Raw genomic sequence first — 25,193 nt, forward strand, 5'->3', positions numbered from 1 at the left:
AATGTCACTGCTTGCAGAAGCAGTACTAATATTAAAGTTTAATAGGCATTAAATATAAGTCTGATGGACTGAAAGTTTCATCCCAGTTCAATAAAACCAGGCTAACTTTTTAAAAGACCTCTAGAGGAGTCTCATGGGTTGCCCTTAAGTACGCATATTCCTTACTGATGTTTAACATTGCTGAAACAAAACGATCAGAAATCAGTTAACTATTTTAGCAATTAAATATTTTAGCATTTCTCTTTCAACCTGCCTCAACGTTTCATTTATGTTTTGCCAGCAATCACAGCTGAAAAACAAGTTAAAGAGGTCAAAGCACAAGCAAGTCTTCTACTTAATAAGCTGAAACCTCTCAAAATGCTAGAAGAGAACCTCAGCAGAAATTTGTCTGAAATTAAAGAGCTCATCAGCCAAGCCCGCAAGCAGGCAGCATCTGTAAGTACCATTGCTGCAGACTTAACTGGCTTCACTTTCACTTTTAACACAGATTCTTTGAGAATTTCTCTGTCTTTATTTTCCGAAATCATTACATTGGCTTTTTTGGCATATGAGCTTTTGACCAAAAATTTATTGTTATTTTCTGAAGTATTTGAATAGTTTGATCTATTGGCTTCAAATTTCATAACTGGATGAGTGAATTATGACACATTTCTTTCTTCTCTATCTGGGAATCTCTTTTTTCAAGTGGTACCTAGGAGACTGCTAAGATCTAACCCCAGTAGCAATACTTAAGTCACATGAAAGTATCTCAACGAATTGCTTTTATTGGTTGGTCAGAAGCTAAGTACATATTCCAGAAATATGTGTTGTGTACACTGAAGCTTGTTTGGATTCCATTTCCTCTTTTCCCCACAGATTAAAGTTGCAGTATCAGCAGACAGAGATTGTATTCGTGCCTACCAACCCCAGATTTCATCTACAAATTACAACACCCTAACCCTTAATGTGAAAACTACTGAACCAGATAACCTCCTTTTCTACCTGGGTAGTAATGGAAAGGTAAGTTTCTGATGTACATTCACTGGAGGTGATATTAATCAAATACTTTAAATGGCCATATATATGTTTTTTTTTCCTACTTGAATTCAAACTAAGAACCCAAATGTGGCTGCATGCAGACAGAAGTGGTCAGTAGGGGTGGAAGTATTTTTGTGCCTTTGATTGATTCCACGGAGGTCCTCAAAGGCAGAGAATAAAAGTACTTGATTTGTTAGCATTGCATCTTGGCCATGTCACGAATCTCCACCTTTTCCCATTCTCTGTATTAACCTCACAGAGTGTGACACTCTGTGTGATGTTTTCATATAGCATGCTGAAGTACATCAAGCATTTTGTCTCTTATCACAGAGAAAGGACTGAATTTGGCCCTCATGAGCACAGTGCATCCACTCAGTTGTAAAAGAGCATGACAGCTTAGTGTCACATTGCCTTCCTCTTCCTTCCCTCTCTAATTCTAATAAAAATGCTGTTATTTCCTTGCGGCACACTATCATGTGATAATACTTTTTCACAGACTGGTAGGTCACTTTGCATATGCTCAGAAAGAAGTGCATATTTATACATGTGCATGTAAACACTATCATGTCATTACATATCTATAAAGAAAAGATTCAACTGCTTGTCTGTAAGCTGAGGTTTTTGGTTTCATTAACGGTTTTTCTTTCACTGGGCTTGATTTCACTAAAAGTAAACTCCAAGGATGTGGGGGGCATGAATCTGGAAAGATTTTCTCAATGCTATATGTTAAAATTAAAATTAGAATGGAAGCAGCATGTTCAATATGGAGTATTAAAATAACCACTGCTGTTTTTCAGACAGACTTCCTTGCAGTGGAGATGCGACGTGGTAAGGTAGCTCTTCTTTGGGATTTGGGCTCTGGATCAACAAGAGTAGAATACCCTGATCTTCAAATTGACAACAACAAATGGCACAGAATACATGCAACCAGGTAATTAAAATGTGAATGGCATAATTACTGGAGGTCTAAAAAGACAATCAGAAATAAGTTCAGTGGAAACTGAGATTAGGATTGTTTTGTTTTTTTTTTTAATGTGACTGCTGTATTACGGAAACGTCCGTCTACTTAGTGAATGAACTCATCATAAAGCACACAAACCATCTGCTGAGTTTTCCAGTTACAAGATGCTTTTTAACCTTAAAGAGAGAAGTTGATAGCATGTGTGGATTAAACTTGGTGATTTCTAAAACTATTTATTATTATCTTGAATTGGCAGGTTTGGAAAAACAGGTGCACTCAGCATAGAGGAAGTGAACTCCAATCAGAAGTCTTCGTCTAAATCTGCAACCTCTCCTGGGACAGCCAGCATACTAGATGTTAACAAATCAACACTGATGTTTATTGGAGGACTTGGGGGGCAAATCAAGGTTCAGTTCTGAAATCAGTATTCTGTTATATGTTATTTTTATGACGTTTGAGATACACCTTTGATTTAGCAATAATTGCATGAATTGTTTGTTTCATCAAGAAATGCCAGGTACTGTGAACCTAAAGCAAAGATGCTGTAAGGAAGTTCTTTAGTATTCTGAATTTAGTTTTGCCTGGAAAATTCTGCATAAATTATTCACCAGGACAGGCTCTGTGTGCGTGTATGATGCATAGATATTACACATTGAACTCCTTTTTTGGTTTGTTCTTCCATGGCTTCTTTTAGATTGCCTTTGTTCATGCAATGAGAAATGTAAGTATGTCAAGGACATAGTTATTCCACTTTTTTACTTGCTGCAAATCTAATCTATTATGATTTAAATGGTAATTGTTAATAGTTATGCTAAACCACGTTCTTTTATTATGACTTATATCTAACAAATTTAGAGTTCAAGGAAAATAAACAATAATTTGGCTGTATAATTTTCAGAATACTTAACATTAATTGTATTCATAAAGTATTTCTTCACTTACAGAAATCACCTGCTGTTAAGGTGACGCATTTTAAAGGGTGCATGGGAGAAGCATCCCTGAATGGCAAATCTATCGGTCTTTGGAACTACATGGAAAGAGAGGGCAAGTGCAATGGGTGTTTTGGAAGGTATTTTGTCTTACTCTTTTGAAATAGATTTAGAGTCATGTAGAATATATATTTCTGTTGCAGCTAAAATTAACAAACTCAGACAAATTGCTTCATTGATCATTAACTTACAATTCTGAATATGTTAATCTGAATGTGCTAATGGTGTCAAATAATTTAACTGTACATAATTTTATCACTTATTAATACTTATTTTTTCAATACAGTTCTATGGCTGTGATCTGTTTTGTGCACTGAAAGTGGGGACTGCCAGTAAATCAAAGTATTTTGGAATGTTTGCCTTTCAGTAATTTGTAGCAAGATACATTTATTCTTTCCAAGGATCAAAATCAGTGTAAAGCACTCTTATTAAAAAGTCTGTAGCAAAACTGTAGCCACTGTGCTTGCTACCCATTCCTGTGTGTGACAAAGAGAAAGGGTATTGCAGACTGCGCTGTTTTTATGTTTAAGGAATGGAAAAGAAAGTTGGTTAACTGTTTTCTCTTTTGCAGAACATTTCATGTAGAAACAGCAGAGGGTGCTGCTTGATTGGATGAGATTTTAAAAGAAATCTTATATTACAGAAAAAGAGGCTAATAGAACATTTATTGTAAATGCCATTAGGCAAAGCATTTTGATAAATGTATGACAAGTTTAAAGTAAGAGGGTGTATGTTGTAGCAATTATTTTATCTTGTATATATCCTTCCCTGAGGCTAAATTATGCATTGTGAGATTCTATAATGAAAGTGGCCTTTGGCTGGAATCCTTTAGTTATTCATAACATCAAAATTCAAGTTTCTTTCTACACTTTCTAATCATACTGCCTAGGGCCTGCACCAACTGATCTAAATTTTCTTATATTTTATATAAAAATGACTGGGAAAACACAAATCTTCAGTTAACATTTTAGCTCTCTTTTCAACTTCTATAGCCCACAGGATGAAGACACTTCATTCCATTTTGATGGCAGTGGATACTCAGTTGTGGAGAAGGCTCTTCGCTCAACAGTGACTCAGATAATAATATTTTTCAGCACCTTTTCACCTAATGGGCTTCTTCTGTATCTTACTTCAAATGGCACTGTAAGAAAATGGATTGTATTCTTAAGCTATCAAAAATTGTGTTTAGATCGCTTGATAATTCCTCGCTTTCTCCTATGTTGTATTTCAATTTATCTATATTAAAACAAGTTATTATCTTTGTATAGATTATTGCCTGTGATTGATACCGTGAGTCAAAGGAGTAAAGACAAGAACCTTATAGATCACTCTTTAGAGCAAATATTCGCATATACTAAGGCCAGAATTAAGCAATGAAAAGAATTATCCAGCACTTTAATTCTGAGAGCAAAATTAATTATTATTTAACTAAAGGCAAGAACAAGAAGCAGTAGGGGCGATGGGAGATAGTGGTAGGTTTTTTTTGTTGCTTGTTTTAGTTTTTTTCCTCTGTTGGAGGAATCTTGACAGGATGTAAAATCTTTTGGAATTGAGCTTGCAGGAGGAGAAGAGAATATATTATTGAACAGAAATATTGAATTAAAACCATGAGATTTGAATTCAGTAAACTGAAATAAATTAAATAAAATTTAGCCTCCAAGAGCAGCATAACCTAGACCCATCTCCAGACCTTCGTGGTCACGTCATGCAGTTTACCACATACTTTGATGATGATTTTCTTTCCCTGAAGGAGAACAAAGCTTTGTTTAGATGCAAATTGTTCTAGAGGCACTACATAATTCATTTGATTTATGTACTCACTGCCTGAAAACATTACACAATGATATGTGACTTAAATTTTACAATGTAGAGGGGGGCACTTTCAATATGATACAGAAAGACTCTTTGCTTCTGCTGGTCTGAATGGATGAGTAGAAGCTTTTTCCATCTTGCAGAAAGAACACTGTATTGTTTGATCTTTATGATAACAGTCAAATCAAATTGCTCTCAATCAAAATATAAGAAACCAAACGTGACATTTGTTGTTTAAACTTATGTCTGCTGAGTAATCAAGGTTGCTGATTCATTTAAATAAGAACAACAACAAAACAAAGGAGAGACATCCTGATGAGGAACAAAGAATTTAATTTTCCTAAATATAGCAAAGATAAGTGTTTTCTGCCTAACAAATAGCCTGGGTACAAGAGATATTAACCCTTTTTCACACAGTAGGCTAAACCTGCCAAGTATGCATCCTTTTGGAAGATTTTATTTCCACTAATTTATATATTTTTTCTGTTCCTTTTCTCCCAGAGAGATTTCTTGTCCCTTGAGCTTGTTGATGGCAAAGTGAGACTGACTGTTGATCTAGGTTCAGGACCTCTTGCTCTTACAACAGAAAATCGTTACAATAATGGAACATGGTATAAAATTTCATTCAGTCGGAACAAGAAACAAGGTAGGCTTCAGGCTGAAAAACCAGGTGTCTGCACATTTACAAACAGAGATACTGAAGACACCCAAAGGGGAATATCACTGCAACCAAATCTGGACGCTTCCAGATTTTTCCTAATTCTTTAGCAGCCATTCCTATATTACCTTGCTAAAATAAGGCAGCAGAAATACAATGCAAATCTGATTCTTAATTTGGCACATCTTATCAAGAGCAGGTAGTGCAGAAGCTGCCAGAAAACATATCAATAGTCCTTAAACAATGAGGGATCTTTTTCCAATCCTGTATATTAGGGCGCACATTTTCTGTTGGGCATTTTCTTAGTAAATTATACAACAGAGTTTTCGGGGCCTGGGACATAATGCATTACGATGGAAGTAATCCATTACAAGTGCTGTGTGTTAATAGTTATAACATATTCTCATATATGTATTTTGCTGTAGACTTCTCCAGATTTGGTTTTGACAGAGAAGAATGAATGAGATTAAAAGAACAGCTGGAAGTACAATAAATGACTCTAGAAATAGAAGATTGTCTATACGTGTTTGACTAAAAGCATACATTTTCCTTTACTAGAAACAAGATTGCCAAAATAGAAGAATCTATTAGTGTCCTCCTCTAGATCTTTACTCTCTTTTCTTTGCAGGAATGCTGGCAGTTATGGATGCATATAACCTTAATTATAAAGAAACCAAGCAAGGAGAATCTCCTGGGGTTGCCTCAGACCTGAACCGCTCTGATAAGGACCCAATTTTCATTGGTGGGCTGCCGAGATCAAGGGCTGTGAGGTGAAGTGTGGTCCAACTTCTCCCCCTTTGCTAAGAATAAGCAGAGAGGAAGACATTAAACTGATATTCCACTGAAATTAGTGGAAGTCAGTGAAGTCTGACATCTTGCTTATGGTCATATATACTGCAGAATTACCTGTCTTTCACCTTTAACTCTTAATATGGTGCTTTTTGCTACTACATCTGATACTGCAGTTCAGATCACGGACAACCTTCTGTTTTTCCCCTCTGTGGGAGATTTCCACAGCAGCAGCTGCCACAGCAGCCGCCTGCTCTTTGTGTCCTGCTGCAGCAAGCTTTGCCTGCGGTGATGCTCCTCTGATCTGTGAGCCTCATGCTTTCCAGCTGGCATTTATGGTCAACACTGCACTTTTGGGATAAAAGTTCTACTTCAGAAAGGAATTTTTCTAATTCAATTTTGAACTTCGAACGGAGGAGAACTAAATGTAAACAGATCAACAAAAAACATTACAAATATATATTTTATGCAGGTCTCTAGTTTTGACTTTCTGTATTGTACATCCCTGCTGAACTTGTAAAGCCACAGTTGTTCCAGTGGATTCACTTTGAAAGGATAAATATGACTTAAAAAAAAAACTAATTAAACTGTCTCCTTGCTCTCAACAATGAGGTTAAATTCCAGGGCAGTATTTGTCTCTGATGTAGTCTTGCTAATTTTAAATGGCATAGCAGCCTAGAAGAGATTATGGCAGGACAGTCTTAGATTTCTCTGACTTAGGCATCCTCCAGACTTATGAAATGAAAAAGAATTGTTTGGTAGTATAGAGCTATGGTTACCCTCTCACACAAGCGCCATCACATTTCAGCTGAAGATTCAGGTGAAAGTTTTGGTAAATGGCCTGACCTGTGAACACAGCACCACACACTTACATATTTCTATTTGGGTACAGTGCTATCTGGCTCTTTCAGAAGTGATATCTGTTAAGGGTAAAATCCAAATTACCCCCATTTTTGCTAACACTGACCTGACTGCATTCTTTAAACCAAGTCCTCTCTTTTTCATATTGAAAAGAGCTTAATATTTTCTTCCAGGAGATTCCGACTACTACTTCTTGGAAAAAAAGCCTTGTTTTGTCTTTCAGGAAAGGTCTGAATAGTAGAACATATGTGGGATGCATCAAGAATCTGGAAATATCCCGTTCAACCTTTGACTTGCTTAGAAATTCATATGGAGTAAGAAAAGGCTGTGTATTGGAGGTAGGAGACCCTTAGGTTTTGTGATCTGATACTTATTATTGAACAATGAATAATAATGTTTGTGAAAGAATATAGTGAGTTGAAATGGGCTGATCTTGAAAAATTCTATGCTAACTAATCTATGTGTGAAATTACTTTTTCTCACTGGGGTCTACAACAGGACAAAGCCAGTAATTATTTCTCTTCCTCATAAAATAGCCTATTCGTACTGTGAACATCTTGAACAATGGATATATTGAGTTGGAACCTAAGTCTTTAAGTCCAGAATCAGAACTGATGGCAACTTTTGCTACAAAGAACAGCAATGGCATCATCCTTGCTGGACTCAGCAGGAGAACGGAGAAGCGACAACGCAGACAAGCGCATTTGGCAAGTACTGAAAACAAAGATATTTTTTGGTTTTGTTTTTGCCATTTGTATTTTAAAATATCAAGTCAAATTTATATGAATGTAATTTGCAAAAGATGAGAAATAAATATCTGATCAGATATTTCTGATGGCTGTATGGCTGCATACAGAGAGTTACAGTCAACAGCTCTATGCCGGTGTTGAGTGGTGTTCCTCAGGAGTCTGTCTTGGGACCAGCGCTGTTTAAGATCTTTATCTTTAATGACAAAGACAGTGGGATCGAGTGCACCCTCGGCAAGTTTGCAGATGACTCCAAGCTGAGTGGTGCAGATGATACGACAGGAGGAAGGGATGCCATCCAAAGGGACGTGGACAGGCTGGAGAAGTAGGCCCATGTGAACTTAACGAGGTTCAGCAAGGCCAAGAGAAAGGTGCTGCACCTGGGTCAGGGCAATCCCAGAGATGAGCACAGACTGGGAGAAGAGCCCATTGAGTGCAGCCCTGCAGAGAAGGACTTGGGGGTTCTGGTGGACAAAAAGCTTGACATGAGGCAGCAGTGTGTGCCTGCAGCCCAGAAGGCCAACTGCGTCCTGGGCTGCATCACCAGAGGAGTGGTCAGCAGGGCGAGGGAGGTGACTGTCCCCCTCTGCTCTGCCCTTGTGAGGCCCCACCTGGAGTGCTGCATCCAGGTCTGGGGCCCCCAGCACAAGAAGGACGTGGGGCTGTTAGAGCGGGTCCAGAGGAGGGCCATGAGGACGCTCAGAGGGCTGGAGCACCTCTTCTATGAAGAAAGGTTGAGAGAGCTGGGGGTGTTCAGCCTGAAAGAGAGAAGGATCTGGGGAGACCTCATTGTGGCCTTTCAGTATTTAAAGGGGTCTTATAAAAAGGATGGAGAGCAACTTTTTATCCAGGCAGATAATTACTGGACAAGGGGGAATTTTTATAAATGTAAATGTTTATAAAGTAAAAGAAGGGAGATTTAGATTAGATATTAGAAAGAAATTCTTCACTCAGAGGGTGGTGAGGCACTGGTACAGGTTGCCCAGAGAAGCTGTGGATGCCCTATCCCTGGAAGTGTTGAAGGTCAGGTTGGAAGAGGTCCCGGGCAACCTGATCTAGTGGGTGGTATCCATGTCCAGGGCAGGGGGATTGAAACTAGATGATTGAAGGATCAGTTAGCAGAGACCTGTTGCAAAGACCCAGAATACCTTTGGAACAAAAAATCTGTATGTGAACGACACACTGTGTATTACTTTCCACTTCTGTTAGTCAGAAGTCAGTTAGTGAAGCATTTGAGATGAACGATGAACTCATACCTGGAGGGCTGTTTTAACGCTCCTAGAATCCAAGGACAAAGTGTTAGTAGGAATACCTGCCCCTTTCTATTTCCTTCCTCTAATAAAGATATGTATACAAACAAAAGACTTTATTTTTTTTACCTGAATTTTTATAGTGACCAGAGAAATTTTCAGCTTTCATGTCTCCTGTTAGAAAACTTTGAACTCTGTGAGGTACCAAATGTATACCTTCTAGTCTTTGAGTTTCATTAAAGTTTGTTTACAGCAAAGTTGGAGGTAAGTTTGTCCAAACTATGTTCTATTTAATAAACGTTGAATGAGTGACAGGAAATTGAGTTGCGTTTAAAAAAAATAATCCTCTGATTAAATCCACAGCCCTTCTTTTCCATCATGCTGGTTGATGGTCATCTTGCAGTGCATATTAATGCTGGAGATAGAACAAGTACTAGAAAAGTAATTCTTCAGTCTGCTAATGGAACGTACAGTGATGGACAAGAACACTCTCTCATCCTAATTCGGAATAAGAGGTACATGTGACTGAACAGTTCTACCTGTTTAATTATTGTATGCCATTGTCAGTTCACTGCACTCTCTGAGGAACTGCCTTTGCTTGATCATTAGGTGAAATAATCAAAATTGTGTTTTTTCTGCTGTTAATGGAGGTGTTCTGATTGATATGGTAATTATATACAGCACACAGCCAGGGATTAAATTGTATTTAAAAGCACTCGAAATCTCCAGACAGCTTGGGCCACTTGAGTGAAGATGCTAAATAGTATTAGAAAAAATACAGCTATCAAAATAACTTAGAAATATATCTCTCAAAATAGCTTAGAAAGATACTCAACAAAACTCTACATGTTAAAAATTATCTACTGAAGGTCTTCTGTTTTTTTTTGTTGTTTTGTTCTTTTTTGTTTGTTTGTTTGTTTTAGGCATTGAAAGGATTACCAAAGTTATGAAACCTTTATTCCTTAGAACAGGACATTTCTGAGGGTAAAAGGAATATTGTTGATTTGAATAAGAATGTCTGAGGCCCTTGTTGAATGTTTTTCTACTTTATCTTTTTAGGATCATAACTGTACAAGTGGATGAAAGTACCCCTTCAGAACTGAGGCTTGGTTCATCAGCAGAAATGAGTCCCATGAATATTTCCAACTTCTACGCTGGTGGCATTCCAGCAGGAGAAGGCTTCTTAGGGCTAAAAATAACTGGCTCCTTTCGTGGCTGTATCAGCAATCTTATTTTTAACAAGGAGTAAGTCAGAGTGGTAACTGCCACGTTTTGGAAAACTGTACAGTAATTAGTAATTGTAGTTTGTAATTGTTGTAATGAAATTACCCATTTGTCTGTTTTTTAACATGAGACAAGCATTATGCTAATGATCTGTTATCAAAACATGCAGAAAATTAATACTGAGTATTACCAGCTACATTTCCAAATAACATTAGTAATGTCTTTAACGTGTATATAGATAATGCACAAAATGCAACCCTCTACTATAGTTTCATCTGCATTCATAGATAAAATAGTCTTCCACAAATATTTTCTATGAATATTGTTATATGGACAGATTATTTGACTATTTTCAGTCTCCTTGTGCCAGCATGCTGCTGCTTTTTTTTTTTTTTCCTCCTTTTACTAGTGAAAGACCTTGTAAAATACTCTCCTTGTGCTTGTAAAATGTAGGGATTTGGGATTTCACTTTTTAAAGTATTGCTTTTTAAAACACAGACTTTTGGATTTCACCACTTCCATGAAGTATGAATATGTGGATATGGACAGCTGCTTTTTGTCAGAGAAGCCTAAACCAGCCATAAAGCTAGAAGACATTGATATTCAACCTGAAGTTCAGGCTTTACCAGTTCCCCTGAGGCCTCTTACAGATTCAAAAAAAGTATGTATTACAACAAGTCTCTATTGCCTCTTCTAGGAAAGTACTCAGGTGAAAGCTGCATTTTAGCTTTGTGGAGAATCTTCAAAATATGGGCTGTATATATTTGCTTCTTCTATGGTATGTAGAGGGTCAACGAATGTGAATTTGAATTGATTATTTCCTATGAAAAATTGCAATATAAACCTGTGTATAGCAGGTCTTTTGAAAGGGAAATGTAGTTAGGTTTATCATTGTTCAGGCAGCAACACTAAAAAGAAAAGTGGAGTGATAATCCCTCAGCAGAAGGACTTGACAGTAACTATTATCTTTAGTGTGTTCCTGCCAAAATGACACCATGCTGAGGTCTGCATTAGCTGTGCAATTTAGCATTCACATTTTCCTGGTCACACACATATAGTCTCTGGTCTGTGTCAAGGACAAGGCACAAACCATTATAGAGACACAGCGTCTGAATACAGCTCGCTTGGCACCTGTTTCCTCTCACACAGTCCCTGTTCCCAAGAGAGAAGGCAGCATTTCATCTCTCCTTCTGCAGCTGCACATCTTTATGATGAAGTGTTTCCAGAGCATCTTGAAATCATTTTTCTGTGGCAAAAGAAAGCAGGATTTTATGTATTTCATACAACTGTGGCTATAAAAAGAAACAAGCTGTCCTTCTTAGAGCTAAAGTATAGCTTTGGCTTGTGCTCTGTTACTCAGCTTTTTATTCCCGAAATCATAACAAAAATGTGCATCCTCGCTAAGTGGGAAAATATTTCTACTAAGTCCATAAGATTTTCACTGAAATTCTACTCCATCTTCGAGCATTCGTTATCAAAAGGGCTATCAATTAAGAGAAAAGTGAATGAATACATTTCAAACTATAATCATTTCTCAATAGAAAAGGCCAGTGTTATCCATGAGACATAGCTTAATCATTACTACTAGTTATCTCTGAGACTAATGTTAGCTTGAAAGGATTAGGAGTTTAACTAATTGATGTTACTCTCTGCTTTGTGGTTATCATGTGGCTCTGTTTTGTTTCTTATGAAGTTCAGCATGGGAGCACTGTCATCCAGCATTGCTGGCAAACAGCTGATACTATTCTTAATGAAGTCCTTTCATTAACAGGTAGTATGTGCAAAAGATGAGCTGCCTGATCATGTTCAAGGTGCCCGTCAGTTTGGACTTGCCAAAGGCAGCCACTTGACACTGCTCTTCAATCAGTCTACTGTCAGGAAGAAGTGAGTATCTCCCGAATCATGCATGCACACCTGTGTTATCTTGTATTGAGCTACAAGAAGTGGGATGATGGTTTTCATGCAGAATTATGAGTTTTGAACGTGCACCTTGCCTCAATTTCTGTGAGTTCCTCATGGAAGAAGGTATCACAACCACTGCATCATAATTAGTATGTCCCTAACACGTTTGTGATTATGAGTTTATCATAGTTCTGCTTTTTTTTTTTTTTCCTTCAGAATTAAGAGCCCTATTGTATGTCTTGTAAGCATTTTGGATTTCCGTTTTCCATATTCAGACCTCAGCTGTTCCCTACTTCTTTGGGTGATGCAGATAACACCTTGCCCTCTCCTCTGGATTTTCTGCAATTGTACCTTCTATGTCTGCTTTACTCCCCAGGCCACCAAAGAAGATAAGACTACTGAGAAGAATCACTCTTGAGACTTATCTGTGTTAGCCTTTCTTTGCCAGGCTCATTTGTTTGAGGTCCACAAATCACAGCCTGAAAGCCAATTGTGTATGCTTCTTTCAGCTTAGGAAGCCCCTGCATGCAAAAAGAAAAGAACTTTTTTTCTTCTTAGCTACCAAATATAAGAACATTGCAGAGGGTTGAAGCTATGCAGTCCTAACCTGGTGTCTCCATAATAAATGCCTGCTCCATAAATAGCTTTTGGGGACCCAAAGACTAGAACCTTTAAGGTTCCCTCTGTTCTTACTCTTCCCATTTATATTCCAGCAAGTCTGGCTAAAAATAATGGAATTTGTTCCTTCCTTGGGGCAATGGGCAAGCCTGCAGTTGCAAACAGCTGAGCCCATCCCTCTTAAAACCCAGCTCAGTGTGTGACAAGTTCTTTTTGCATTTCTAACAGGTACAGCACTGATTTGTATTATGAAATACATTATAGGTCATGCTTTCATAGAATACAATGCAAATTTTACTTCTCTGGCCTTTGTAATAAAAAACGTCCTTTCTTAAAAATAAATTGGTTGAGGCTGTTCTCTGCCTCCAGAGAAGATTTTTATCGATGCAGAAAAAAGTATCTGTCAGTAACACTGAATTTTTGTCGTCTAGGCTTTCTGTCCAGCTGAATCTCAGAACCTTTGCCTCCAGTGGCCTGATTTACTACATGGCTCACCAGAACCAGGTTGATTATGCAGCCCTACAGCTTCATGGGGGACAGCTCTATTTCTCATTTGATCTAGGCAGAGGAAAAGCAGTAGCATTTCACCCTGCTGTTGTCAATGATGGAAAATGGCATACGGTAGGTAGTCACTGATCTTGTACTCCATTTTCTCTTCCCTGGTGTTACTTGGATGGCTTTTCACTTCCTTTCCTGTGCAATTTCTGTCTTGAAGGGCAAACAGGATTTAACCCAGTCATTAAACCATACAGATAACTGTATTTGAGTATAATTACTTCCATTTAAAATTCTCATTATGCATCGATTCCAGTAGCCAATTACTGTCAAGTATCTCAGGTTAAATAATCGGGAATAAAATAGTTTACCCATTGTGTTTTAAACAGAGTAGTCATCTTCACTGGAGAAGAAACCAACAGAAAGGTTTAGAAACTCTGATCTTTTCCACAGAGAGCTTTCCATGCACTGTGCCACCAAAAACCTACAATTTACTGTGGGACAGAATGAAAAGGATTTGTGGGTGCACAGTTTCTCCTTTCTCCCACTTATCACTTTAATACCTGAGCACATCATAGGTGCTCACATCATGAGCACTTGAGCATATGGCTAGTGTGAATGGGGAAGCACTCTTTCCTTGCCTTGGTTGATGCAACAAGAGAAAGGTAGATATTTGGAATAAACGGAAGTTGGAAGGAGAGGACTTGGCCATAAGGAGAGTTTTGGGAGAAATTATAGCTATAAATTTCAGGTAATATGTAACATGCACGGCCTTCTGTACAGATGCCCTGCATTAGCCTGTGTCAGCCCAGTACCTCTGAGCAACCCACTGACTGTTGGCTCTGGCTTTCTTTGCAAGAAATGTCTGTGATGTCTGCATAAGTTTTAAAAGCAACTCTCACCACACGAGTTTTCCTTAGGGCAGATGAGGATGACAATATTCATCCTTCTAAGCTTCCCTTTGCTTGTCCATATGTGGTGCCTTAACCCCAGGAAGTGGCTTCTCTGGGACAAGGTGATTGATGACACTGAATTTTCACCTTTCTATTTTCACCTTTCTTATTTCTATTTTTGTATATAAGCAGTAGAATAACAAACAGCAAAAACTACCATAAAGAAAGCAAACATGAACTTCTGTCAGAGAGAGATATCACAGATAAGCTCTGCTGCCTACCCTGAAGGGAAAAACACTCTGGGATTTACAGTTGCTTGTTTAAAATTAAATATACCTACATAAAACCTCATACTCACATTATCCCCTTTATAAGAGATGAACAGGTGCTGTATGAGAGGTCTGCTGACCTACCTTTACTACAAATAGCATAAAAACATGAACCTTTTTGTGAGATTAAGGCTGTCACACCATTTCAAAGCTGAGGATGATTATTGCAGTAGTTGTACAGTCAATTTAAGCTAGCATGCATTGCTGCCAAAATAAGTACTTTTTCTTTCTGTTCTGTCATGTGCTCATTATTACCACTGCTAGTGCTTTATCCCCTTACCAACACAAATGTTCATGAAACCTCATGTTGAACCTGATTAGGATTCTGAGTGTGGCTACAGGTAACTGGGGAAGAGTAAATGGTTATCTGACTTCAAATCAATTACCTCATCTGCATGTGAGTAACTGTTTTAGTGCAAGGAAGGCACAGGGGCATGAATGAACAAGATAGACAGGACTGGACAGCTTTTTGGTCATAGCAAATTCATCACTGCACATCATAAAACTGCAGCATAGCTCTCCGAAGTGCACACTCCTAAGATGGCTCAGCTGGTGGGCAGGACAATCTTGCAGACTAGCACAGAACTCCACTTTTCAAACTCAGTTATGTACTCATATCCTAAAGCAATAAACCAGTCATTTTAAATATTAATTGTGAAGACATTGAAAAACTTGTGCAGACCAACACACAATCAGTGTAGGCCCTTGGGGAGGCAAGAAAGCAGTTTAGCTGCTTAGTTGCATTCTGAAATGCAACTCAGCCTCAGCGAATTTCAAGAGGGTGCCTCGGTATAGTACATCAAAGCAAACTAACCTTTAAAAATTGTCTTTCGTGCTTTTTTGGCAAACGATGACTAGGTGACTGATTCAGCTTACTGTTTTCATGCTCTCTCTTTTTTTTTTTTTTTTTTTTTTCAGATAAAGACAGAATACGCTAAAAGAAAAGGTATCATCATTGTGGATGGACATGAATTGGTATCAGTCAGTGCCCTGGGAGATGGCAGCACTTTGGATGTGGAGGGAAAGCTCTACGTGGGAGGACTCCCCTTAGACTATGTGGCGAAGAATCTTGGGAATGTAAGAAGGTTTGAGGAGGGGCAAGGGCTGTTGTTGTCTGACAGTAGGCAATATTAGAACGGGTGTACTGCATCAAACTCATCTGATTCAGTATCCTGTCTCCGAGGGGTGTGTGTGTGTGTGTGAAAACAACAAAGAAAGAAACAACAAAGAAAGTTATGACCCTTTACCAAATACAAATCTTTCCAGCTTTCTATGGCTTACTGATTCTAGCTAGAGGTTCTAGCCTTGTGTTTTATTAATAGCTCTTAATGGATTTCTTCTACTATCAATCTCTTTGTTGAAAACAGATGAAGAATATAACATGTTTAATACTAGAAGAGAAAAATATGACCTAGAACCTCAAAAACTTTAGTACCTAAATCCTTTGGGTTCAACTAAGAACTGGGACTTAAATATCTAAAAGGCTGGGATTAGCTGCCGGAGAGTAAAGCATCCATGCTTTTAAAATGTATTTTTTTGTCACCTTCCTCCTTGTGCAACCCTTTATCTTAGGGAGGAGTCTGGCATCAATAGCAGTATTTCTCAATTCCTACATGTACTTTCTTCACCCTTGCTTTCTAATTGCATAGTAGGGATAACAAATATTTTAATACTTTGAGTCTGCAATTGCTGAAAACAGTGACAGAGAGACATTCAAATGAATCTTACTGCTGGATAGAACTCTGGTGATATGTACTTGCACAGTGTCTTAGAAAATCTTGATTTATATGTTAATTTATTGAGACGTTTGAAATGTCTTTAACCATAGGGTATATCCCTGCTCGAATTCAAGCAAACGCAATTCTTTCTGTACATTATAAAGAGTGTATACCGTGTTCCTATACAATATTTGTTTTGCTTCCATAATACATTGTGTACATTTGAAACCTTATATAAATAAATATAATAACTAGAAATGTAATTATGTAAATATTTTAGATATTGATGTGTTTTGTTGAAAGAATTTTTAATTTATGGTAACACCAGGTAAATCACTAAAAGACCATAGGAGAAGTTTTTATTATGCATTAACTCTAGCATTTCAATATGCCTAGGTGACTCACAGTATTCCTGCCTGCATTGGCAGTATGACCATCAACAGTAAGCAATTGGACAAGGAGAGCCCTGTCTCCATCTTTGCTGTGAATAAATGCTATGTCACAGTGCAGGAAGGGACTTTCTTTGATGGAAGTGGTTTTGCTGCTCTTTGTAAGTATCATTAAATGGAAGTAGTACCTTATTGAATTAATGGTAATGAAAACATACTGCTTTTAGGCCTTGCTGAAAATATATGTAATTAATTTGCCCTGCATATGTATTTCTAACTGAGTTGCTCAATCCATATGTCCACAAGTGGCCATTTTTGCAAAGGGTGATCTTCCACAAGTGAAGGACCTAATCATAGAATCCTAAAATGGCTCAGGTTGGAAAAGGAGGTGCCCCAGCCCTCTGACCGTCTTTGTGTCCCTTCTCTGGGGCCCACTCTAACAGATCCACATCTTTCTGGTTCTGAGTGCTCCAGACCTGGATGCAGCACTCCAGTGCTAATGATTTGGGGGAAAGAAACAAACTATCTCTTTCTTCAGCAGCTAAGAATATCTATGTTCATGATATTATGTTGAGGTCTGTAAAGTGAATTGAGACAAAAAAGATGTAGGGGAATTGTCAAATAATATGAAGCATTATATTAATTTGCACTCTTTACTGTTTCTGCAGCAAATGAGATAGAATATATTAAATCTACATGAATAAAAGAAAACAAAAATTGGAAATTTATCTTTTCCAAAATGTGAATTTTGACTTTGGACAAATTACTTTGGAAAAACTTTACAGAGTTTCTACAAGATCATATCCCAACAAACTAATTAACATGCTTTTTAGGCCTTTTAGTGAACATGTATGAATGCTACTTTGTACTGTGGTTTACAAATCTTTTATTAGAAGCTTATAACTCTTTTTCAGATAGAGAAGGTTACAAAGTCCGGTCTGATGTGAACATCACACTTGAGTTTCGTACAACAGCCATGAATGGTGTTCTCCTTGGAGTCAGCAGTGCTAAGGTTGATGCCATTGGACTGGAGATTGTAAATGGCAAGGTAGGCTGCCCTGTGCTGGCATACTCATTTCACAAGGCTTGCTTAAATGTGAGAGGCTTGAACTGCTGGGCTGTTGGGTAGCACTAAATAGACACCAGTGAAATGTGATGGAGGCAAAATGTCAGAACCAAATCCCCAGAGGTCAGTCTCAAGGTTTCTCATCATCATCATGATAAAATGTGAGATTAGCAGAAGTCACTGGAACTTTTTCCTTTTTAATTTTAATTTATGTTAACCTGCAGCCACTGTGACCTCCCGTACTAGATAATTTGTATGTTAGACTGAATATATTCCTGTCTTGCAGTTTAATGCTTTTTCTGCCATAGAGCTAAACTTGTCCTTATTAAGCATATTCTTGCATGTACACAACACCCTGTTTTGTAATCTCTTCTTCAATATTCATGAGCAATACTTAGGGCAATTAACTCTAAATCCACTGGCCGTTATGTTCCATAAACCTTTTAACAATCAATACGTAGTACACCACTCATCTCCTGCAGTAAAAAATGCATATTTGATTGCTCTTAAGTATTTTCTTTTCTCAGAAATAGCTCATTTTTTATTCAACGCTTCCTAGCAAGAGACAGCATTAAATATAACTGCTTCTGTGGGATGTACTTTCTCTGTTGATATTTACATATTAATCCTTACCACAGAGCTGAGGAAACATCTACTGCTTTGAAAAATAAAGTCATGAATCAATACACGTATTGGCAGTGATAAGTGCTTTCAGTTCATTCTCTTTCCCTTCAACTAGATACAGTGGATCATCTTTCAGATCTTAAGTCTCAGCTTCTCTGAGAAAAGGATTTGATTGTATTTGTAAGAAACATTGAAATCCCAAGTATACAAAGCTAAGCAACAGATCACTGCATGGATGGATCTAAGTCTATTAGATTTTTAAGATACTTCAGTAAGGACTCATACTCTATCTATCAAAGTAAACATTAGCTTTGCATAATTACCAAGCATTTATTAAAATGAAAATCTCTGCACCAGCACGATTTTTTTTTTATCTAGAGAAATTAGTTCTTCTATTCTTACTTTATATCTTTCTTGGCATCTGGCTGTTTATACAGGTTTTATTCCATGTCAACAATGGAGCTGGCAGAATAACAGCTACGTATGAACCAGGAGTCACAAATGGTTTATGTGATGGAAAATGGCACAGGCTTCAAGCAAACAAAAGCAAACATCGTATTTCACTGATAATTGATGGGAATTTGGTTCAAACTGATAATCCCTACGTTCAGTCAACATCTGCAGACACAAACAATCCCATTTATGTTGGAGGTTATCCTGGTAGGTACAATAATATTTCTTTTTCCTACTCTCCCTCCTGTGTGCTCACTCTCTCATAAGAACCGGCTCCCCCAACCCCTCTCGCTCAGAGTCATAAAGTTCATGATTGAGTTATAAAACATACTTACCATTTTTCACATTGTCACTGAGGTCACAGCATATTAATATTTGTGTGTTCTGTCTTTGTGGAGGAATGCATTTAGCTGTTGTGTGTGTTGGCTAGATCAGCTGAATCATTTTACTTTCCTACACAAACCGACTCCTTAGTTCATGAGAAGGATTTCCTACGTGTGGCTTGTCTTTCACAGTCTCTCTCAGGATTAACAACATCCTTCCTGTGTATGTTCATATTTGGTTCTATTACAGCCAAATTCATATTAAGGCTTCCCTTTACTTTCATCTAAGTAAGGTTTCTACAGTGCTTTTATCTGCTTTATTTTTTGCTAATGTTCAATGTCAGGGGCTGTGCAGGCAGAAGCCAAATTGAAGCAGATGCACATATATCTCCCTCAATGTGTGTGTGTTTCCTTCTGAACTAACTGCTTGTCGGTCGTAGTATGATGGTAATATAAAAAGATAGTAACACAAAAAATATCTAATTGAATATCTTTAAATAGTGTAACTCATTAGCTGATAATTTGAGCCAGAATAAGTTATTCATTAAGAGGGTTGAATTTGGATGATCATGAGCTTAACCTTCTTGTAGGCATATACAAATACATTTATTTATAGCCTTTTAAGTATCACATCGTTACTAAGTAGGCTTTGTATTGTTTTTAATATTCTGTACCTTTAAACATAGCATCAAATGCCCATCAAAACAGCTGTTTCAGTTTATCAGTTGAGATCTTTCCATTTGTGTGAAAATAGAGTGATGAAATCTGAAGGGCAGACTCAGCCTTTAAATATTTGGAAAGCTTTAGGGATAATAGCTTAAAACGTTACAGAGCATTCGGTTGGACAAGGTTTTGGTTCTTTATGAAAAATGAATTAACGGTAATTAACTGGATCTTAATTAGTATAGGTCTTATAGAGTGAACTTAGTGTAGAGTGAAATTTTTCACAGGTTGTATAGAAAAAAGAGTTGAACTCTGTACCACGTCTTATTTGCAAAGGGAATCCATGACGGTGTACAGCTCAGCTGTTGCTTCATATTCTGTCAGCTACAATTTTTACTCGGAAGACACATGTAAAATGGCTTTCTCCTCTCTTTTCCCAACTCTTATCTCCTGTTGTCCCCTCAGGCAATTTATTCCTGCATAAGTTGTCCCAGTGCATGGCTCATGCTTGAAGGCAGCAATGCCCGTCCATGGTGGGATGTCTGAGATCGTCCAAATGTGAATGGAACTTGGTGCTCCTCAGTTTTTATTTTTCTGTCTCGTTTGGGAGGGATGGGAAGCGATTAAAGAGTAACCTGGATCTTTGTGTTGTTTCAGTTCATTGGAGATATGTTCTACATATTTGATATTTGTTTTCAGGTGATGTGAAGCAAAACTGTCTCACGAGCAAGAGCTCATTCCATGGCTGTTTGAGGAACCTCGTGATGAACAAGGGCCAGCAGACAGAATTGTTTGACTTCAGCAAAGCTTTTGACCTGCGTGGAGTCTTTCCTCATTCCTGCCCTGGGGCTGAGCACTGAACAGCAGCAAAGCTGGTCTGGATTAGAGTGTTAATTTTTTGTTTGTTTGTTGATCTGTTATTTTTCATTCTCATTTTGTAATGAAAAGAAGGTTTTGGTGAGAACCTGCATCTCTTTGATTTTTTTTTTTCTGGTTGTTTCCAACTCAGGTCGTCTTTTTTAGTAAGAAGCTCTATGTCTGAATTTTAACTAGATTTTTTCTAAACAACAAATACCTCTACTACAATGTTAATGGCATTAATTGGGTATTTTTCTTTTGGGAATTTTTATTAATCTGTGTTTACAATATGTGTTCTCTTGATTACTTGACAGTATTTCATTTTATTGTGTCTTGGTCATTTTATAAACCGGTAATAATGTTGGATCATGTAATAAAACTACAATAAACTGCATTATTTCATGTAGCTCAGCAATCCATATATTTCAATTAGAAGAAAACGGGCCGTAAGGTTATGAAGTGAAAAGTCCAAGTGCCAGCAGAGGGAGCAGGAGACTAATGGCATAATTTTGAAGGTATCAAATTCAGAGTCTAATTAATAGAATTTTCTTGTTTATAGTTTATATGGTAACCCTGATCCCTTTTCCTCCTGCTTAATATCCAGTCCTGTCCCCCATTAGCCACGTTATCTTAGGTGGATCAGCTGCAGGACAAGCAGCAACTCCCCAGCACAAAGAAGCATGTGAAATGCTGTGCTGGTGAAGAAACCATTGGGATCTGGTTTGGCAACAACTGTGTATTTTGGCAAAGAGAACTAATACATCTTTCTTGGGAAAACAGTATTTCTTACAGGATGAAAGGGAACACCTTCCATGCCCTAGTTAACAGGCCAGACAGCAGTTCTCTCTCTCTTTTCTTATTGTGTCTGTGTCTTTTTCTAAAATGACACTTCCATTCCATACACCTCCTCAAGTATACCTTGGGGGCTACACACTGAATCTGACTCAAGTAAGAATGTGTACTCATCAACTGACTGGATCACTGACCAGTGGTGAAACATGTCTGGTACTTACACATGCGTCTATAATAAATGTAGTTCTTTACAAGTCACTTCCCTCTCCTTTTTGTCTTTGAACCAGCAGAGTTTTTGTCTGTGCCTCATAATTTTGTTTGTCTTTTTCCATGCATGTTTACAGTTCCTTCCAATGTCAATATTGCTCTACTTATTTTACGGTAGCTTTTAAAAAAAATACTATCTCCAATGAAACCTAAAGTACTTTGTTGCTGATTTCAGTGAGGCAGGATTATAAGTACTGTCATTTTGTTTTGTTCATTGGAGTAGTCCAAGAGAAAAGCTCCTGAAGCAAAAGTGCTCCACTTAAGCAAATGTGGCAGAATGTGGTCTTTTATCTTTCTGTGTACTTTTTCAGGTGGTATACCAACGGAATTGCCTTTGAGACAGATTCATCACACCTTTTTGCAATTTCTGTCACCTGCTTCCATCAGAAAACCATGTGTTTCACTTTGAAGAATTTTTTTGTTGTTATTGCTTTTATTTTTGACATGAATACAATACAATGGACACAATCTGCTGTACAAATAACACTAATACGTGGGCTTACTTCAACAAAACACTTAACATTATAATAAGGAGTTTAAGGGAAACGTACATGCAAACATTTTGCTTTGATTAGTGGCATTGTATTATTTTCCAGAGAAGATACACATTACTGGAACGCAATTGAAAATAAAAACTGAAACAGTGTGTTTGTATTTGTTGCCTGTTAACCCCAGGATGTGATCAAATAAGGTTCACATTACAAGCAGTAATTGAGGCAACATGGTTTGGATGAAGTTTAATCCATATCCTCAAATATGTCTTTTAATGTATATTTTTAGATAATTTCAAAATATTGCCCCTTATAAGGAGGAGCACTTTATCTATGTAAAAGAATAATGGAGAGGTGAAATTAATAATAGAAAGCTTTGGAATATTAAACTTCTAAGCCAAAATGTTTTTCCTGGAAAATGGAGAGTGAGGTAGTTTTTATTATACATAGACACAGACACATTTGCACACACGCACACATTAGCTGAATAAACAGGTTAGAGCATTCTACTCTGTTTCTGAAACCTATTTCTTGCAATACTCTCTCTGTATGTGTTGATATGCAAAATGTTGTCTTTGTAGAACCATAGAATATATAAATTGGAGTATATAAATGCTTCAGGCATCTTTGGAGTTTTTTGAACAAGTCTCTCCCTTCTTGCTACCACTTTCTTATTAACTGCTTTCAACATACGTTGTTTTGACTTCAACTGCTGTAAAGAGGAGCAAAATTCCAGATACCTCTGCTAGCATTTTGAAATCTAATGCCTCAAGTTTAAACCTCACATTTAAAAATATTGGTGAGATTGTTCACTTTGTCTGCTGCATATTAATTCAAGTTAGTGTACCACAACAACACAAAACAACTTAATGTGTAACAGTATTAACCACATTACACATGGGTCGTTAGGTCCATTTGTATTAAAAAAAAAACAAAACCATTCTGTTTCAGAGACAGCAGGTATTTGGCCACATTGTAATAGTCTGGGCACTGTATGTAGAATCTAGTTCATCTGCTAACATGCATGTCTTATAAAGTTATAGGCAACTTTAGTGTGAAACAACTGTTTGCAGAATGGATTTCATTACATCAGATTTGGCTTTTCTAAGTTGCAAAGTGGTAAAAGGTGAAAGTCTTTTAATAACCCTTTCTATCCCATGCAGAGTACAATGAGATTTAGGAAACCACTTTGATGGAGTCCTCAATTCAAGGTCCAGAAGTAAGTTGCTGAGTAAATTACAGCCTGAACTCTGTACATTTCTTTCCCTTGCATAGCTATTGAGAATACAGGCTGAAGGGAGTGGGCAAGACGGTGAAAGTCAATGTGTTTGAAAGTACTGTAGAAGGAGTTATCTTGTTTGCTATGACATTTCAAATTCTCTAGTTAATGTTCAGGCTTTCTGTATAGTCATAAAAGCTCTTTCGTTGGCTATAAATACAATGATGCTTAGCATTTCTATTATGCATTTTGTATTCAAAGCACTTTCCACATAAAATCCCTTTGCTGAGTTTGTCCTTCCTAAATGGATGTTTATAACTCCTGCTCTGCTCATGGAGTTCGGCTGAGAGCAGCATTTAACTCCAACTAATTCTCACATTACCTTTACGAGGAAAGTACTAGTCCTGTTTTACAGCTAAAAAAGGAGGGCAGCATAGCAGAAGGAATTCTCCATGGCCACAGAGGGGACTAAAGGAAATCAAGAACAAAGCACATGACAAAGCATTAATGCTGAGTTCTACAAGCAAACCACAGATCTCCTCTCTCTCATATATTTAAAATAAATAGTTGTCAAAATAAGCAGTGCATGTTATAATACAATAGTCCTGGTCTAAGCCTGGCTGCAACTATGCACCCATTAGTGTTATGAAAAACAAAAATTAGAAATATAAAAATTACGGTGTGTTTTAAAGTGAACAAAAAATAATGTTGCTAAATTTTATCATTTTTAATCTCAAGAAAGAAAAACAGAAAGGCAGGATCTGCCCTCTGTAGACATTATTGTTGCTGGTAAAATTGCAGATTAGTTGTTGACTTCTTCCACTGAACACTGACAAAGAAAGTTAACTATGGGAGAACACAATTAACTTTGAACCAGAAGTAGGATTTCTTAAGTGTGAAAATCATCATCATAGAGCTTCAGCAGATCATCACAAGTTGCAGGCTTTCTCTGTAGGACAATGTACTTTTATGTTCACCTGGAAAATCTGTTTCAGAAAGCTTTTACATTGGTACCTGGTAACTGGAGCACCAGCTTCTGTCTCATCTGTGTGTCCAGATGATGAACAAGCCCTACTGATCACACTGTGGGTGAACCCATTGTGCAATACGTTAATTAATGTGATGATTGTGCAGTACGTTAATTAATGTGATGACGGGGACATTGCGGTGTCCCTGAAGGTGTTGGTTGAAGGTGTTAGTTCCCACTTTCTTTCTAAGACAAAGATGAAAAAATACTTTCTCTTTTACGGAGCCTTGTGATTTTCCTACTTGACAAACATGCTTTGATTATATAAAGTGTAGCCCAGAGCCAGATGATTAGGTGAGGAAGGATGCTCACCCTTGTGACTGGCTGCCAACCATCCTGTCTTATATTTGCTGTGCTGAACTTTCAAGGCAGTTGCAGCCCCCTGTTCTCTTGTCATCCTATGTATTTTCATAGACTGCATGCAACCTGTAAAAGTAGCTGCAGTTTGCTATGTATTTGTAAAAACCCTAGCACAACTAGGCCTAGTCTGGCTGTGGTCTTAAGGGCTTAGTATGCAAATGTTAAATAAGTCTTAAATCCCTCTGCTCATTGGAAGCTCTTTTTCTTCTCCATGCTGTGTTACACAAGGTCTGGAAAAAGATCCTTCTTCTCAATGCAGCTGAATAGTATAAAAATTGCTTACACATCGAAGCTAAAATAAACAAAAGAAAAATAATTAGATTACAAATTAAGAAACTATAATGTTTAACGAAAAAGATGGCGTCAGTAAGTGGCACCATTAACACATAACTCATAGTG

At 37.5% G+C, this 25,193-nt stretch overlaps 1 protein-coding gene across 2 annotated transcripts in view; it reads left to right on the forward strand.

Annotated features, from left to right (window-relative positions):
- LAMA1 (laminin subunit alpha 1) overlaps positions 1-22,343 on the forward strand; it is a 107,316-nt gene extending 84,973 nt beyond the window's left edge. Inside the window, exons 44-63 of one of the 2 annotated variants that reach the window (XM_048077079.2) lie at positions 281-435; positions 856-999; positions 1,815-1,948; positions 2,235-2,385; positions 2,923-3,047; positions 3,960-4,110; positions 5,281-5,425; positions 6,066-6,207; positions 7,311-7,425; positions 7,624-7,794; positions 9,447-9,598; positions 10,143-10,328; positions 10,806-10,968; positions 12,079-12,191; positions 13,259-13,448; positions 15,463-15,621; positions 16,659-16,812; positions 17,566-17,699; positions 18,779-19,001; positions 20,480-22,343. In XM_048077079.2, the coding sequence (XP_047933036.2) occupies positions 281-435; positions 856-999; positions 1,815-1,948; positions 2,235-2,385; positions 2,923-3,047; positions 3,960-4,110; positions 5,281-5,425; positions 6,066-6,207; positions 7,311-7,425; positions 7,624-7,794; positions 9,447-9,598; positions 10,143-10,328; positions 10,806-10,968; positions 12,079-12,191; positions 13,259-13,448; positions 15,463-15,621; positions 16,659-16,812; positions 17,566-17,699; positions 18,779-19,001; positions 20,480-20,640 (3,068 nt within the window). In that variant the 3' untranslated portion in view covers positions 20,641-22,343. Of the gene's footprint in view, positions 1-280; positions 436-855; positions 1,000-1,814; positions 1,949-2,234; positions 2,386-2,922; positions 3,048-3,959; positions 4,111-5,280; positions 5,426-6,065; positions 6,208-7,310; positions 7,426-7,623; positions 7,799-9,446; positions 9,599-10,142; positions 10,329-10,805; positions 10,969-12,078; positions 12,192-13,258; positions 13,449-15,462; positions 15,622-16,658; positions 16,813-17,565; positions 17,700-18,778; positions 19,002-20,479 lie in introns of those variants that run through there. The other variant, XR_010829615.1, reaches the window with a different exon arrangement.
- The last annotated feature ends 2,850 nt before the right edge of the window (positions 22,344-25,193 follow it).

The sequence above is a fragment of the Anser cygnoides genome, chromosome 2 (assembly GCF_040182565.1).
Source record: "Anser cygnoides isolate HZ-2024a breed goose chromosome 2, Taihu_goose_T2T_genome, whole genome shotgun sequence".
Classification (NCBI taxonomy): Eukaryota; Metazoa; Chordata; class Aves; order Anseriformes; family Anatidae; genus Anser; species Anser cygnoides.